Source organism: Tinamus guttatus, unplaced genomic scaffold (genome assembly GCF_059628265.1).
Source record: "Tinamus guttatus ecotype Peru unplaced genomic scaffold, ASM5962826v1 Tinamus_guttatus_pri_ptg000716l, whole genome shotgun sequence".
Classification (NCBI taxonomy): Eukaryota; Metazoa; Chordata; class Aves; order Tinamiformes; family Tinamidae; genus Tinamus; species Tinamus guttatus.
This window is the reverse complement of record NW_028289250.1, coordinates 2,630,532-2,645,621: the sequence shown is the minus strand read 5'-3', so window position 1 is coordinate 2,645,621 and position 15,090 is coordinate 2,630,532. Positions and strand designations below refer to the sequence as shown.

General features: G+C 37.0%; 1 protein-coding gene across 3 annotated transcripts in view; it reads left to right on the top strand.

Moving 5' to 3' along the window:
- Nucleotides 1–13,582, top strand: part of STXBP5 (syntaxin binding protein 5) — a 101,735-nt gene extending 88,153 nt beyond the window's left edge. For all 3 annotated transcript variants that reach the window (XM_088537038.1, XM_088537037.1, XM_088537039.1), the window contains 6 exons: nucleotides 3,270–3,509; nucleotides 4,931–5,300; nucleotides 9,719–9,884; nucleotides 10,592–10,703; nucleotides 11,814–12,034; nucleotides 12,577–13,582. In XM_088537038.1, the coding sequence (XP_088393164.1) occupies nucleotides 3,270–3,509; nucleotides 4,931–5,300; nucleotides 9,719–9,884; nucleotides 10,592–10,703; nucleotides 11,814–12,034; nucleotides 12,577–12,618 (1,151 nt within the window). In that variant the 3' untranslated portion in view covers nucleotides 12,619–13,582. The remainder of the gene's footprint in view (nucleotides 1–3,269; nucleotides 3,510–4,930; nucleotides 5,301–9,718; nucleotides 9,885–10,591; nucleotides 10,704–11,813; nucleotides 12,035–12,576) is intronic.
- The last annotated feature ends 1,508 nt before the right edge of the window (nucleotides 13,583–15,090 follow it).

Genomic DNA, 15,090 nt, shown 5'->3' with positions numbered 1-15,090 from the left:
ATTTTTGATGATACATTTCTTTACAGAATTCTTTTCTTTTTTTGTAAGTCACATTGTCCAAATCTAGGGTGGCTTCTGTTACTCTCCTCTGGACCTGTTTTGAGGTTTTCTCGTCTTTCTGGACACCTTGTGTCTTGGTGTGGGGGTGGGTATTCAGCTGTGGCCGTGTTGGCACCAGAAAATTTTGACTTTGGTCTGTTCAATCTGTGCGTGTTCTTCTATTATAATTATTAATTGTTTAGGGATGATTTCAGTTTAGGGTGAAATTTATCAAGCCTCACAAGCTGAAAAACACTTGTAGTCTTACATGTTACCCAACTTCTCCTCCTATTCTTATTCCACTCCCACCTCTGATATGTTAAGTACTTAGAAGTGGTTGTCTTCAGTCTTTCCTGAAGTTTGGAGAAAAGAAGATGCTGAAGCCATGTCAGCACTTTCCATATCATCTAAAATTTGCTGTTCTTTCTACTGAAATAATTAAACTTCTGTGTTTTTTTTTCTTTTGTTGCTGTTTCACATTTGGCATAATCTAAAATACTTCGTTCCTTCCTAATTGTAACAGGCTGTGACTCATTTTGCTCAACTTTTATTCCATAGACAAAGGTCTTAAGTTTTGTAGATCCGTAAGGAACTTGCTCAGGCAATAATAATGGTACTTGTGGTGATGTTTTACTTTCTACCTCCTAATGGCATAGTTTGTGCAGTGTGCTTCATTGATTGTCAGCTTGCTCATATTTTCTTGGTCATTTCTGTGGCCTTCTCTGCTTGCTCTAGGATATAGCTGACATGCTGCTTTTTTTTTTTTTTTTTTCACAAGTTCACTATCCTTATCACTTTCTGACATTTCTTTGCTTGGCTTCCTGAACCCTACTCTTCCATTCATATTCTTTCCAATGACTTTTCTTTCTTTAGATCATTGTCATCCTTCTTTCCTCCCTAATTAACCACAAGAAAATATAAAATATTTGATTCTGTGTTTATCCTTCACTTTCTAAAACAAGTTGTCTTCAGGATAAATAAGTCCTCAGTTGGGCTGCCTGCATTATACCATTTTCATTGTTGCAATCTGGATGATTATGGTACTGGTACTGCTAGGTCCTTTGGTTCAGTTGCACAAGAGAGCCTCATCTTCAATCCTTCTGATTAAGTGGTGTGTTGTAGTGGGTCATCACCCCATTGCTGCTTCCTTTCCATCTGGAACTAATCCATGAACAAGCCATAGATTCTTCCCTGACTTCAGGCTAAATAATATGCACTAATGCAGTTCAACTTTTTACCCCCAACTCACCCGAGTGAGCTGTCCAGTCTCCACAATACGGATTCTGTCTGCCAGTTATTTGGGGTGTTTTGGTTATTTTGTTTTGTTTTCTCTCCTCCTCATTCCAGTACTTCTGGCATTTGTACATATACTTGTCAAATATTCAACCAGTTGCAACTTAACAAATGCACATTTAATTTTATACTTGTTGCAATAACCTTTGTTTTTCACAGGAAAAGGAGAAAGATCTTTATTCAAATAAGGCATGCAGGAAGTATGTCCACAAATTTTAACTTAGAAAAAGAGAGAATTAAAGAAACACATTTAGTCCCAGAGTTAGAGCGAGCTGCTAGGGTTTGGGTTAGCATTTCTTCATGGTTATTGGTCTATGCGGAACATAAAAATGCAACTCAACTGTATTCCAAATTTTCTTAATTTGGTTTACATACATCTTTTCTTTTGTACAGCTGCATATTAATATTAGAATATTAGTATATGATTATATTAAGACTGATTAATCCACATTAGAGATTAAAAGATTAAAAGTTGGTAAATATTCAAACCTGAAGGAATATGCATCTTAAGAGGTTATTGTGGTCATTAGAAAAAATCTAAAAAGAAATAATTCTTTCCATCATCTTCCCTGAATTTACCTTTTTTCACTGTTTTTAAGTGTAAAAGATTAAGATGTCCACATCTGAGCTGATTTACCTAGATTCCTTTTATAATCCTTGATTTTACATTTGACTAAATTTGGTTGGGAGAGTAATTTTTCTATTTGTGGAATGACACAAGTCTCATTTTAGAGAGATTCACTATTTATGTCGACTAGAGGTCTGTATTTAGTCAGTTGAAATCTCGATAGTATGCTTTTTCAAATGTATTTCAGATGTTCTTTACAGAAAATTTTACAATAAATCAGTGAAGATGGCATATTGGTACTTGCAGGAAGTTTATAGTTAGATGGCATTAGATGTTAATCCTGTTAAAGAATTGCCAATTGCATCCGTACCCTACTCAAAGATCTAAAATAATAATCCTCATTTTCAAATACCATGATAAAAGTTACCTCAAACTTACATGGGTAAGGGTTATCGTGCTAAAATGTTGTAATGATGTGCTGGGAGAGTAAAGCCTGCATTAATTCATGAGCACACTGATAAATTCAGAAGTATCGGAATGTTACATACGAGAAGTGCAGAGTAATACATTAAAAATAGAGAAAAACTAGAATGAAGCAGCATGGTCAGTGGTTTGAGGCTCTGTTTAGTGTTAGAATTCATCCTCTGTTGTGAAAACTTTATTTGCTAAACAATAAATGAGACTTCTTGAAAAGTTTTTGAATGCCAGTTCGCACAGTATTTGAAACAGAAATCTTCAGATTTGCATACCTTTGCCAGACAGTGTTTTGTGGCATTTGATATTTTTACTTACATTCATTTTTATTTACTATTTAATTTGCATAAGAGTAAAGAGCAAACCTGTTCAGATTTATGCAAATAATTTATTAGACTTCCTCTCTTAAAATTTCCAAAAGTCATGTCGTAGCATTGCTGTCTAGATGTCACTGGGGTTTTTAAACTAAAATATTTGCATTTCATAAGATCATTAAACCATGCTCCTTGGGAGCCAACAGATTTAATCTGATCAGTCAACTAGGAAGTTAATCATCAATGAGCCTTGTAATTTTGTTTTTTAAAGGACTCCTGCTATTCAGCGATGACTCTTTTAGTTTGTCCCAAGAAGAGAGAGACATTTATGCCAATAGTCCATCATAATTGGCCAGTGGCTACTTCTGAATTGAAAGATTGGATGTTTTGTTCAGGATAGTGTAGAAAAATAGGCCGAAGGGAGAGGTGATTAAGTATATAAAAAAAAAATTAAAAAAAAAAGGTTTGATTAATGTTTACTTTATGGTAAAAACAAAAGGAAGTCTGCTTTTCTGCCCAGTCGCCCCACCTCAATCTCTACATTTTTCCCTTATTTTTAATTAATACTGGTTTGTTTTCAGATGTCAAAGACAACTCTTTCAGTCGATCCCGGAGTTCTAGTGTCACTAGCATTGATAAGGAATCACGCGAGGCAATTTCAGCGCTTCATTTTTGTGAGACTTTCACGAGAAAGGCTGACACGTCGCCTTCGCCTTGCCTTTGGGTCGGAACCACTCTGGGTACCGTGCTTGTCATCGTGCTGAACTTACCTCCAGGAGGAGAGCAGAGACTTCTGCAGCCAGTCATCGTTTCTCCTAGTGGTATGTGCAAAGCAAGCTAAAAAACTTTGTTAGAGTATCACTGTTCTTCAAGGCTCTTTTTTTTTTTCTTGAGGAATTCTTTTCTTGATTATGAATTAATGGACAACTAATATATAGTTCATTGTTCTAGCTAATAAGAAGGTTCGCAATCCTGATGACTTGATTACTGAAGTGTTAAATACTGTTGTAAAATTAAGAGTAAGATGTACTTGTTGAGGAAAGAGTGATGCAGTACATAAATTCTAAATGGAGATAGCTGAAGAGTATTTTAGGTGCTTTATTTTTTATCATAAGGTAGGAAACTTTCAAATTTACTGTATCATGAAAAAGGAATTAAAATTAAGGGTTACATATTGAACAACTATTATTAAATACCAATGATGAAATTTCTTTAGATTCCTGTGACACATCTTGTGGCTTGTTTCTCTCAACCACAGCAAGTGATTTTGTTGCAATTACACTTTAGAGGTTTGCAAAACGTTGCCTAAACGGGGATATTATACTGAATACACTGTTAGGCATAGATTTTTATTTCCTGCTGCCAGCGTCGTGCAGCGTATGTTGCATAGCTCCCCTTTAAACTGAGATGTTTTCTAGACATGCAAATTGCAGTGTTAATGTAATTGGAATAGTTTGGTCACTAAACTGTGCTTGGTTTGTGTCTGTCTGGTATAATCTTGTCAGACTTGGTAATGTTTTATGATAAAAGAAAGCTGCAGACAGAACAGTATGTTGAACCCCTGAATCTGCAGCTTGGGCCTTAGAAACTACTGCTCTGTGTGATTTCATGTGTGCTTAGCAAATGTTCATGTTTCTGCTTGGATTGGAATAAACGCTGGAGTAAAGTAAAAGCAATGTACTGGCATAGGGAACGGCACACAGAGACTGATTTAAACAGCCATGAAAGAAAGTTGTTTTCCTCTTTAAGTTTATGCTAGAGGGAGGTGGACTAAAGTGTGAACTACAGGTAAACCCCAGGCTGCTTGTTTGTGAACCTCTATGTTTTGAAGAAAAAGGAAATGCTCTCCTTTGACTAATAGGATTTGCTATAGATATTTAGCACACAATGATTCTTCAGGAGAAAAATGAAATGAGTTGCATCTGTGACACTGAACTTGAACTTGAATATGCATTCTAGCACAATTCTCTTAATATATGTTCTATGTCCATGGAGGTTGATGGAGTGTATGCATGCCCTTAACCTTGAAAACAAGTTGAATGTTTTTTTGCATAGGCATGTACCTCCATGGTTTTCAGATTAACAACGAGACATTTCAGTAAGTCTGTGTTTTGTTACAGAGGCAAGTCTAAGTTCTTATTTCATCTTTGTTTTGCTCACTTTTTAAAAAAATAATATTTTGTAGCTTGAAAGACAATTTAGGATAACTGTTTTAGAAATCTACTCAATTTCTGTGTCCTAGGAACCATTCTGAGGCTAAAAGGGGCGATCTTGAGAATGGCTTTTCTGGATACAACAGGATCTTTAGTCCCACCAGCACATGAACCCTGGAGAGAACACAATGTTCCTGAAGATAAAGATGAAAAAGATAAATTGAAAAAGCGGCGACCTGTCTCAGTGTCCCCCTCTTCCTCTCAGGAAATCAGTGAAAACCAATATGCAGTGATATGTTCTGAAAAGCAAGCAAAAGTTATCTCACTGCCATCCCAGAACTGTATTTATAAGCAAAACATAACAGAGACTTCTTTTGTTCTTCGTGGAGATATAGTGGCATTGAGTAACAGTATCTGCCTTGCATGTTTCTGTGCCAATGGACATATTATGACTTTTAGGTAAGACCTGTTTAATAGTAACTTAAATATTAAGAGAAAAAAGTGAGCTTTTATCTCCCCTAGATAAAAACCATAAAAATATAAATTAAAGAAAAAATGTTCATTTGCTCAAGTTGATGAACCTTAAAAATTTTGGAAATGAATCATTTTAATAATGTATTCCTATTAATTAGCCCTTTGACAGATGGACAAACTTAGTGGTTTAACTCAAGCTATCCTGATTTAACAAATGGAGAAAGTTCCAAACATGGGTAGGTGCTGGCATAGATGAAGATGGTCTCAAATACAGACTTACTCCTTCATGGACAAAAGGGCCTTGAAGCAGATTTTTACCTGATAACTCACCACAGCTCAGTACATTTTTGTGGTGCTCTTTGCTTTATGCTCATGCCTGAATTTTTCTATTTTGCAGTGTAGCCTGCTCATGTGTCAAAGGCCCTAAACTCAGGCTGAAGATTAATTGCTAGCAGTTGTAGTGTAGGAATAAGTCATAAAAAGAGGAGTGGAAGTTCTGATTCTAAGCTTGTGCAAAGTAATGTTCGAAGGTACTTACACATCAACTATGTAATTTCTACATAGCTTTTTTTCTTGAATTTCAGAAATGCTATTTTTTCTGTACAGCAGTAGAAAAAAATGTACATATAGCTATATACTTGCATCTACATTTTCATCTTACCATTAACCATGAATAATATTGAACAATGCATTATAAAGTAGTGCCTGTAAAACTTACAAAAGGTTATTTTAAGGCTGTGAAATCAAACATTCAAGTCAGAAAATTCTGTAAATAGCTACTCACTTCAGTAAATTGTTATGAATAAAACTATAGTTCATGCATACTGTAATTAAAAGTAAGTCTTGATGAAGTCTATTGGTAACTCAGTATGCCTTGTATTCCTTATATATATTCTAAATATCTCTTGGAAATGCTGCTCATCTTGCTAGTAGAGCACCACGTATATTCGAGCATGACTGACCTCTTGTAATGTAGTCTTCTCAGTCATTTTCAGAATATAATAATGTCCAACATAAACAAAATTTTATGTTGTATATAAATAATTCCTGTATTTACAGATGTGTGAAATACTTGAGAGAAGCTAGAGAGCAATTTTCCATCAAAGTTTACTCTCTCGTATGGGAGCAATACAAATGATAACAACTGAACCTTCTCATACGTGAAAATTTTATCAGTTGGGGAGCTTATACATGTCATAGAAAATCAGAATATCAAACACCTGGCTATGGATTTGGTACAGCTAATGATTGCACTTAGTCTGAGCTTTTGCTTTAAATAATTGTAGTTTATGATTCCAAAAAAAAAAATCAAATATATAACTGATGCAGTGATGTCTTCTGGATGTGGAGATGAGCGATGTCTTCTGTTTGGGAGGCAACCCGAACCTCTGGAAAGAGTAACTTCTCCACCCCTCAGTTATTCTGAAACCTTGCTGTCCATATTAATCTGTCCATATTAATCTGTGATTTTTCGACTTCTGTACCGAAGAAGAAAACTGTAAGTAGAGCCCACAGATAGGGATATCTAAGGTTTTCTAGAGGGGAGAAAATGCATGGAAGAAAGGCAGGAGAGATAGGTAGTCTGGAAGGGTAAGTGTTATTCTTCCCTACATGAAGCTGAACTTGATACCATTCAGCTATCATATGTTTTTTTCCTTCATGTAAAACCCATAGAGTTTATTATGTTTAGTGTATGTACATTAAATCTCAGCTGAGTGCTAGTATGTCAGACCTGAGGGAAAAAATATGGATATTATTTCTAGAGAATGAGCAAGCACTTCCAATGAGTTCTTCAAGGGAATTTGTTTTTTTCAGTCTAAACTAAATCTTACCAAAGTCTAGTCTTATTTTGCAAATTCTTTAAATTGGTGGTACCATATTAGCATATTATGAGATGCTCTTCCTTAATACTGTTAACTCTGCAAGTCACAAATTGTGAGGAAAATAATAATTAGCAGGCAATAATTCGAGAAATTATTTTAAAAGCAGCACCGCTTCCCCTTCCAAACAAAAGTCTCTTATCTTCATCTCCAAAAATCCTCTATTAACTGCGACTGGCATCAAAAACTGAACAAAATATTCAGGCTAGAAACTAAAAACAGCTTGAATTATTTTGACAAACACAGACAAGGACCTTACTGCTTACAGGTTTTATTATTTTTCTTTCTTACAAAAATGAAAGATACTTTCAGTCTACCATCCATTCTTATGAACAGCCAGTTTCTGTAGCTGTGGATTCGTTGCCATAGGCTTCTCCATCCATAGGCAATATACACAATGCTATGATATTGATAGCCATACACTGTAATTAATGTGAGAATTAGTATTTTCCCCACCTTCTAGGGACATTTCTACTTTTTTGCTGGCTGGCTAAATCCTCAGTTTTGAAAGAAACGGAACACCAGTATCTGAAAAGAATATTTTTTGTTAGGCCCTTTCAAGTTTCCGCAAAAGACTGTGTTTTTGTGCATTTGTGTTTGTGGTTATAATCTCAGATTTTACCTGATTTACCAAAGGTTACAAGTTTTTAGTCTTCAATGTTCATGTCAGCCACTGATAATAACCACACGACAGATCTGTGTAGCTTCCTCCATCTTCTGCATATCAGAAGGTCTAAGATACTCCGCTAGCTTAAATATCTACTATGAATATTACTTTTCTCAGTTTCTTTTTGTTCTCTAATGGACTTTGCATAGAGAAGAATTGGCTAAATTCGGAATATTGAATTTTTGTGATGGGCAGGGAAGTTGCCCCCTGAATGTGTCTGGCAGCCCCCGCCCCGACTTAAAATGGCTCTTCTGTTACGGCACCCGAGTTTATTAGAATAGGATTAATTTCTTTTTTGAAATGACTATTTCTGGTGGCAGCCACATTGGCTTGCCAATGAGGAACAGACTCGTGACAGACCTGGGAGGAAATGAATTGCTGCTGCCAAGCAGACTTGCTGTGCTCTGGGTATAGTTGTCAGAGCGCTGCGTTGGTCGAGATCCCCATTGACTTTGAAATACTCATCTGCTGATTATAAAGTTAAAATGGGACTTGCCATTCTGCTTGAAACTGATATAAATATGTTGCGGTTTGGTTAATGTTACAGATTTAATACTCTGAAAATGATGTCTCTGAGGGCATCCTAAGTGATCCAGTGTTTGTTTTGAAGCTGTACAGATGCCTCAGTGAATCCTCTCACTCAGTCACCCTTTGGAATATTGCTGGCATATTGCTGTTTTAAACATATGCAATGCCGCCAATTCAGTGCTGGAGATGGACTTACAAGGCAATATTGCTTTGTATTTCACACCTGTAGAATTCTTTTCAAAGTCATGTCACCTGTCCTCCTTCCTGTCTGTTATAATTGAAATACACTTCAAGGAGGCAATCTGTAAACGTCAGCATAACTTTTAAGAAATCTTTTATTGAACCTTGGGGAAGAAAAAAAAAACAGCTTATTGTTGTTATTACTCTTTCTCCTTTATTTTTCATTACTTTCAGTTTCATTTTGACCCCTTACTCCTTTTTTAAGTCTCTAGGAATAATAATCTTACTCAGACCGTCTCTGCAGAAGAAACTGCTTAATATATTATTCATATTAGTGGAGCTAAGCACTTTCGTAAGTTTTACCTTTACAGAAATTTCACAGGGAATGCCTTTGAGGTAATGGTTCACTTTGGGTCGTATTTGATAAGACATTAGGTGTTCAGTCACTTCTTATTTTCATTTTTTATTACCTTGAGGGAGAGGAATGTTTGGTAGCAAGAACATTGCTACAGCCTTGGTCTGCTGCATCTGTTCATCAGTAGCTTGATGTAGTAAATACTGCAGTTAGATGCACAGAAACAGAAAATACCAGGTAAGCAAACTTTGCTTTAAGAGAGTTTTGTCTTAAGTGTGCAGCCAACCACATGAGAACATAAACTTACAGGCCACTATGTTTAGGCTCCTGAAATCTGTTTTCCTTTGAAAGCGCTTCATCTGTGTGTTTCCAACTTTCCTGAGGACATTCTTTCCAGCATTATTTTTAGTCAAGGCAGAATTGTTCATCTGAGAGAAGAAGCAGAGTACTTAATTATCTGTAAAGGTGAAAATTCTTGGCAAATACTTATCAAAATACCTTCAATAATATTTTATCTCTATTTGTCTTGCATGATTTAGAGAATCATTAAAATTACACTTTCAACAGCATCTGAGGTACAGATATCTAAGTTTCATTCTTAAGATGCTGCCTGTAAGATTTCATGTTTATCTTTAGAGACTTTTGTAACTGCATTACGTGGAGTCCTGTTCTTATTAAAACAATGTAAACAGTATGACAAAAACGATACATTGTGGTTTACAAGCCACAATTATTTGATCAATATTGGGCAATCTTGGTATATTTAATCACTTTTTTTAATTCTTCTCTTAAGTTTGCCAAGTTTAAGGCCCTTGTTGGATGTATATTATCTGCCACTCACAAATATGCGGATAGCCAGAACATTCTGCTTCACCAATAATGGGCAAGCGCTCTATCTTGTCTCACCAACCGAAATACAGAGGCTCACCTACAGTCAAGAAACCTGTGAAAATCTTCAGGTAATGTGTAAAAACACCTTTACTATCTTCTAACACAAATGACCCCTAGAGATCCTGGTTCTTAACTCATGATGCTTTCACAGTGATGTGATTACTGAAGGCCAAAGCAAACCATGCTTTAATTTTCCCACAGAGTAGAGCCTGGTTTAGGATGAATCATTTCCCTTTGTCTTACGTTGTACTGTTTTATCCTGAGGTATTTGAAACGTCGGTTCTGGTGCAGTTTCCTATTTATCTGTAGAAAGAGTTTAATGTGGGGTGGGCAAGCTCAAGGTGCTCAAAGGCTTGATAAGATTCTCAGCTGTGATTTGAGGCTGTATAAAATCCTGAAATAGCAGAAGGAAATCTGCAAGGTCTGCTTTCATACTACACAGAGATATGAGTATTTGCAGGTACAAAAGCAAATCAGGAGTGTTACACAAGTTGTTGAGGGGGAAATATGGTTATGCTCAGACATGCTGCTTTGTAAAAAAGTCTAAAGCAAATAGCTTGTAACTACTAGAACAGATGGTTGTGACAGATTTCCTAATCTGTTGTTATTTTTTACTTCAGAAATAGCCTTGACTGTCTGCTGCAAAGCCAAATCCTCATTAAAGCATTTTCTTTTTAAAATTCAAATCCACAAAAATCTTTGAAATGAAGGAATATTCCATGAATTTGTGAGTGCAATAATTTATGCCTTGCTCTGTTTCTTCTTCATTGCAAAGGAAATGTTGGGTGAGCTCTTCACTCCTGTAGAAACACCAGAAGCACCAAACAGAGGTTTCTTTAAAGGCCTGTTTGGAGGTGGGGCACAGTCACTTGACAGAGAAGAACTCTGTAAGTTTCTGTATTATTTATTTTTCTGGAATTTTCCTGCAAGGAAACCAGTTAACCATGAGGAATGTTTTATATATATTAATGCAACGTATTTTCAGAGAGAGAGCTAAAAAAGAGGAATTAGAAATATTTTTCATAGTTTCATATGCTATACCATTTTTACCAACAGGTAAACTGAACAGACTGTTACAGCTTTCTCATAGGTTTCTTTACCTCCTCTATTCAGAAGAAAATAATAACATAATAAATGGGAAAGCTGTCTGATTCTTCATCTTTGGGTGTATGGCACTGCTCGTGATTCATACTGCTAAACTGAAAGCGGCTGGTTCTGCAAAGTACTTCTTTAGTCAGTGACAAAATAAAATTGTTTTTCTGTTTCAGCTCATTTGCTGGATTCTTTTTCTTCATTTGATTTGTAAAGAGTTGACATAGGAATGGCAGAGAGGACAGGACCCTGTGGTAGTTCAATTCAGTGCCCTTTCCATCTAGGACAGTAAAATTCAGATTTGGTCATTTTACTGCTTCCTCATTCACTCTCTGTCTTTTAAAGCTTTATTAATCTTTTACTGTTGTTGTATGCATCATTTTAAAGTATTTAGAGGATAAAAAAGAAAGGTCCTCTTACACAAATGAAACGCCATATTATTTATTGGGAAGCAAGAACTTTTTCCCTTTTCCCTTTGCAAAGCACTTCCGGAATTGACCACATTTTGTATTAGCAAAGTTTTCCAGTTTTTGTCTGCCTCATTCCCACACACCCTTCCAGCGAAGCGAGCCATATTGTAATGAGCCATTTCACCAGCACGGTTCTGTTGCTGCCAGTGATTTTAGCCAGTGCTGCTGCGAGAGTTTTAATTTCACGCTTGGGCCAGGAAGAAGCTATAATTTATTAAAATGCCCAGAAACTTTAAAATGTATCTTCAAATCTTAGTTTGATTAAATGTCTTTCAAGAGCACCAAGTATCGAGTATGCTTGCTAGCCACAGTCATGATTTAGAGTTTGGCATCCATGCAAAATAATGACGTTTATTTGTATTTATAAACTTGTTGCTTTGGTGTTCATGTAATAATGATACGGTTCTGTTTTTGCTACTTTCCAAATGCCTCTAGTTGGAGAGTCTGCGTCTGGGAAGGCCTCGAGAAGTCTTGCCCAACATATTCCAGGGCCCGGGGGTATTGAAGGTGTCAAAGGAGCTGCGTCTGGTGTGGTTGGGGAACTGGCACGAGCCCGGCTGGCACTAGATGAAAGAGGGCAGAAACTAGGAGAACTGGAAGAAAAAACTGCAGCCATGCTTTACAGTGCTGATTCTTTCTCTAAACACGCTCATGAGGTGAGTCCATTGAGAGCATTAAGCTGTTTTAGTCTCAGATAAGTGCAAGTTTTGCATTTGTAGACTTGCAAATATTACAGGCTTGCCCGTAATAAGCCATTCCCACTTTCTAAGGACTGTGTCACTGATTTAGATGTATCAAGAGTAATGTTCTATTTTTGATTCCTACGGGTTCTTAAGAAAGATCCGACTGAATGCAAATCCCATGAATTTGAGGTATTTTTTTACTTCAGTAAGTACAAAGGATAGCTGACCCCTTTTGTGCTCACGTAGATCTCTTCCCATCCCCAGATTCCTGTGCCGCCTTCCCATCCTCTCAAAATGTATCTTTTTCTCTCCAAGTTCAGAAGATGAGCAGCAGGTTACCAGTAAAAAATTCGCTGCACTGGCTCCTCACTGTTCAGCCTTGTGGTTATTGCAGCTGTGAGAAACCTCACTGGGGTCCCTGTTTCTAATTCTGCTTTGAAGGTTGTAATTTGTTTGTACTGCTAGGGACGTTATTAAACCACTAACAAGAAATGGGTTTTATTTTTTGTTTTTAGATGATGCTGAAATACAAAGACAAGAAGTGGTACCAGTTCTGATGACCCGCATCAGTTATGTCTGTATGATTTTGTCCTGATGAAAAAATCTTCTGTTTTTTTCATTGATTTTTTGCCAGGACCATTGATGCTTAAAGGAGCATTTATCATTGGATACTGTTGTTTCCTAGCACAAATCACACACTGTTTTACCTCAGTCGTGGCTTTAACTGAGGAGCTTTATATTTAAGAGAAACACAGACAAAAACTCAAGTGTTTCTTTGCTGTTGAATAGCTAAGAGTTGGGAACAGAGCAGGTTAACTTGAACGCATGGAAAAGGAGTAAAAGGAAAAAGTAGTGTGAGATGGGCAGGGGCAATGCAGGATCAATCCTGTGTTAATATTTCATATGCCAAAAGTTTTTGTGCTATTGTAATTGCTGCCAGTGTTATACCCTCCTGTGAGGAGAGGCAATAAATCAGGGGTCCAAGAGCTGGAATACAGTTGTTTGTCTTGCTAGATAGTAGCTGACCTACACCTACCCTCTCTGACCTACACCTACCCTCTCTAGGACTCATTATATTTACTGTTGTTGTTGAAGATGAGTTGAAGTTTGCTGTCACTTCTTTCATCAGAAAAACTGGAAGCTTGGAAGATTTCATGTTGAAAATTGTATACATAGTTGACCTGTGCATAGTCTTTTCTTGGACCCCTGATCTAGTATTCTTGTATTCACATCATATTCTGTGAAGTGCAAAACAAGAGGATACACAACTTTTGCATTAAAAAAGTCAAGTGGTTAATATGACTGGAATGTGTCATGCTGGGAGTTTTCATTTGTGTTATGACTGTGCAGTGTGAAATGTGGCAACATCTCTTCATTGTGGTGAGAATACTTCTGTTTATTTAAATACAATTTTTTGCCAAAAAATAGTTATTGGTTCAGTTTGTATAAGATGTAGAATTGGCTGTGGGTTCCGTTCATGCTGTGAATTTTTACAAATGTTTAACAGAATGTATCCTTACAGCCATTAATTAAAATAGCAGAGATAGCTGCAGGTTTTGCTTAAAACTTAAGTTGTAGATGCCCCCTTAGTCCTTTACTACCAAATCAAAGAATCTTGGACTCAGGTTTTCAAACAGTTTTGCACTCAATGGAGGTGCTTTTGCATGAATAATGGCAAGCATCTAATATTTAACAACTGTCAGTGTATTGCCGTGTAGCCAATTTCTAGATCCTTCCAGTAGAGCTGTTTGGCAAGTACCTGTCCCAGCCCCACCAGCCCTAGAGGCAGCTGGCCGACCATTTGTGTTCAGTCTCTAAAGCAGCGTCCTCAGTAATGTGGTCAGTGGCAAACTGTGCACTAAAAAAGTTTTCACAGCTGCAGGAATTGGTGAAATAAACTTCCATTTGGGTAGGGTGAATAATATAGTGGAGCGAGGCCATTAATGGCTGCTGCGCCAAAGCTGTAACCGTGGGGATCATGAGAGCTCGAGAGAAGACTCCTTAAAAGAAAGGTTTGTGTTTCAACAGTGAATTTAGATTATTTCCTCAGAGCAGGAATACTTACTGACCGTTTCAGCTTTGGAAGAGGCAGTGCTTAGAAGCCAATGCGTGATGCCCTGCAGTGCTCTCTGTGGTGCATGGTTGGGGTGCGTGTCTGTGGGACCTGCCTTCACTGTGGTCTTCACAGCTTTCCAGATGTCCTCGGAGCGAAGCCTCCAGGAGCAGGTACCTGGGTAAGGCAAGCTTACACTCCACTTACGAGGTGCCAAACTCCGCAGTTACTGATGGTTCTTAATTCATTTTTAAAATTTGTCCCTTACACTTGGGCTTCATTCACAAATTGGTGAATTGTCTGATTCATGTATAGCATCATGTAATTAAAAAAAAAAAAAAAAAAACTGTTACCAGGATGAGGATATACCATACCATGTCCATAATTTAAAGAGCTTAACAAATGTGATACATGATAATTTGAACAAGAAGCATTATGATGGCTTGGCCTGTATCTGCCCAGGCCATATTCGCTTCCGCTACTTAAGTCGCCATGAACTTTTTTTTTTTTCTTTCTTTTTTTTTTTTTTTTTGGCTTCTGCATGAGTTGTTTCTTTTTTGCAGTGTCCAGCTAATGCATATTTAAAATAAAACCATTTTGTGTAAAATCCAGTAAGCAGAGAAACAGATATACTAATGTCATGTAACTTCCAAAAAAGAACCACCACCTAGCTGACAGTAGTCCCCTTCCCTATAAATTCAGATTATTGCTTATTATCTGACCTGATGAAGATGGATTGTATTTGAGAGCAATAGAAGAATCCTGGGAAGTTAATCAGGTCAGTCTCTGAGGGGATGGATGGCAAAAGTTTCCTTCAGCAAAAGCTACTCTCTGGTACTCTTCAGGTGGTAGCTCACTAGAAGTTGATCTTGGCTTTAAAGAAAAATGTACTAACCTTTCCCATCAGGAAACAACCACCAGCAAGCAAAAAATAAGAAGGAATGAGCGTGCATATGCCAGTACCAAGAGAGTAGTA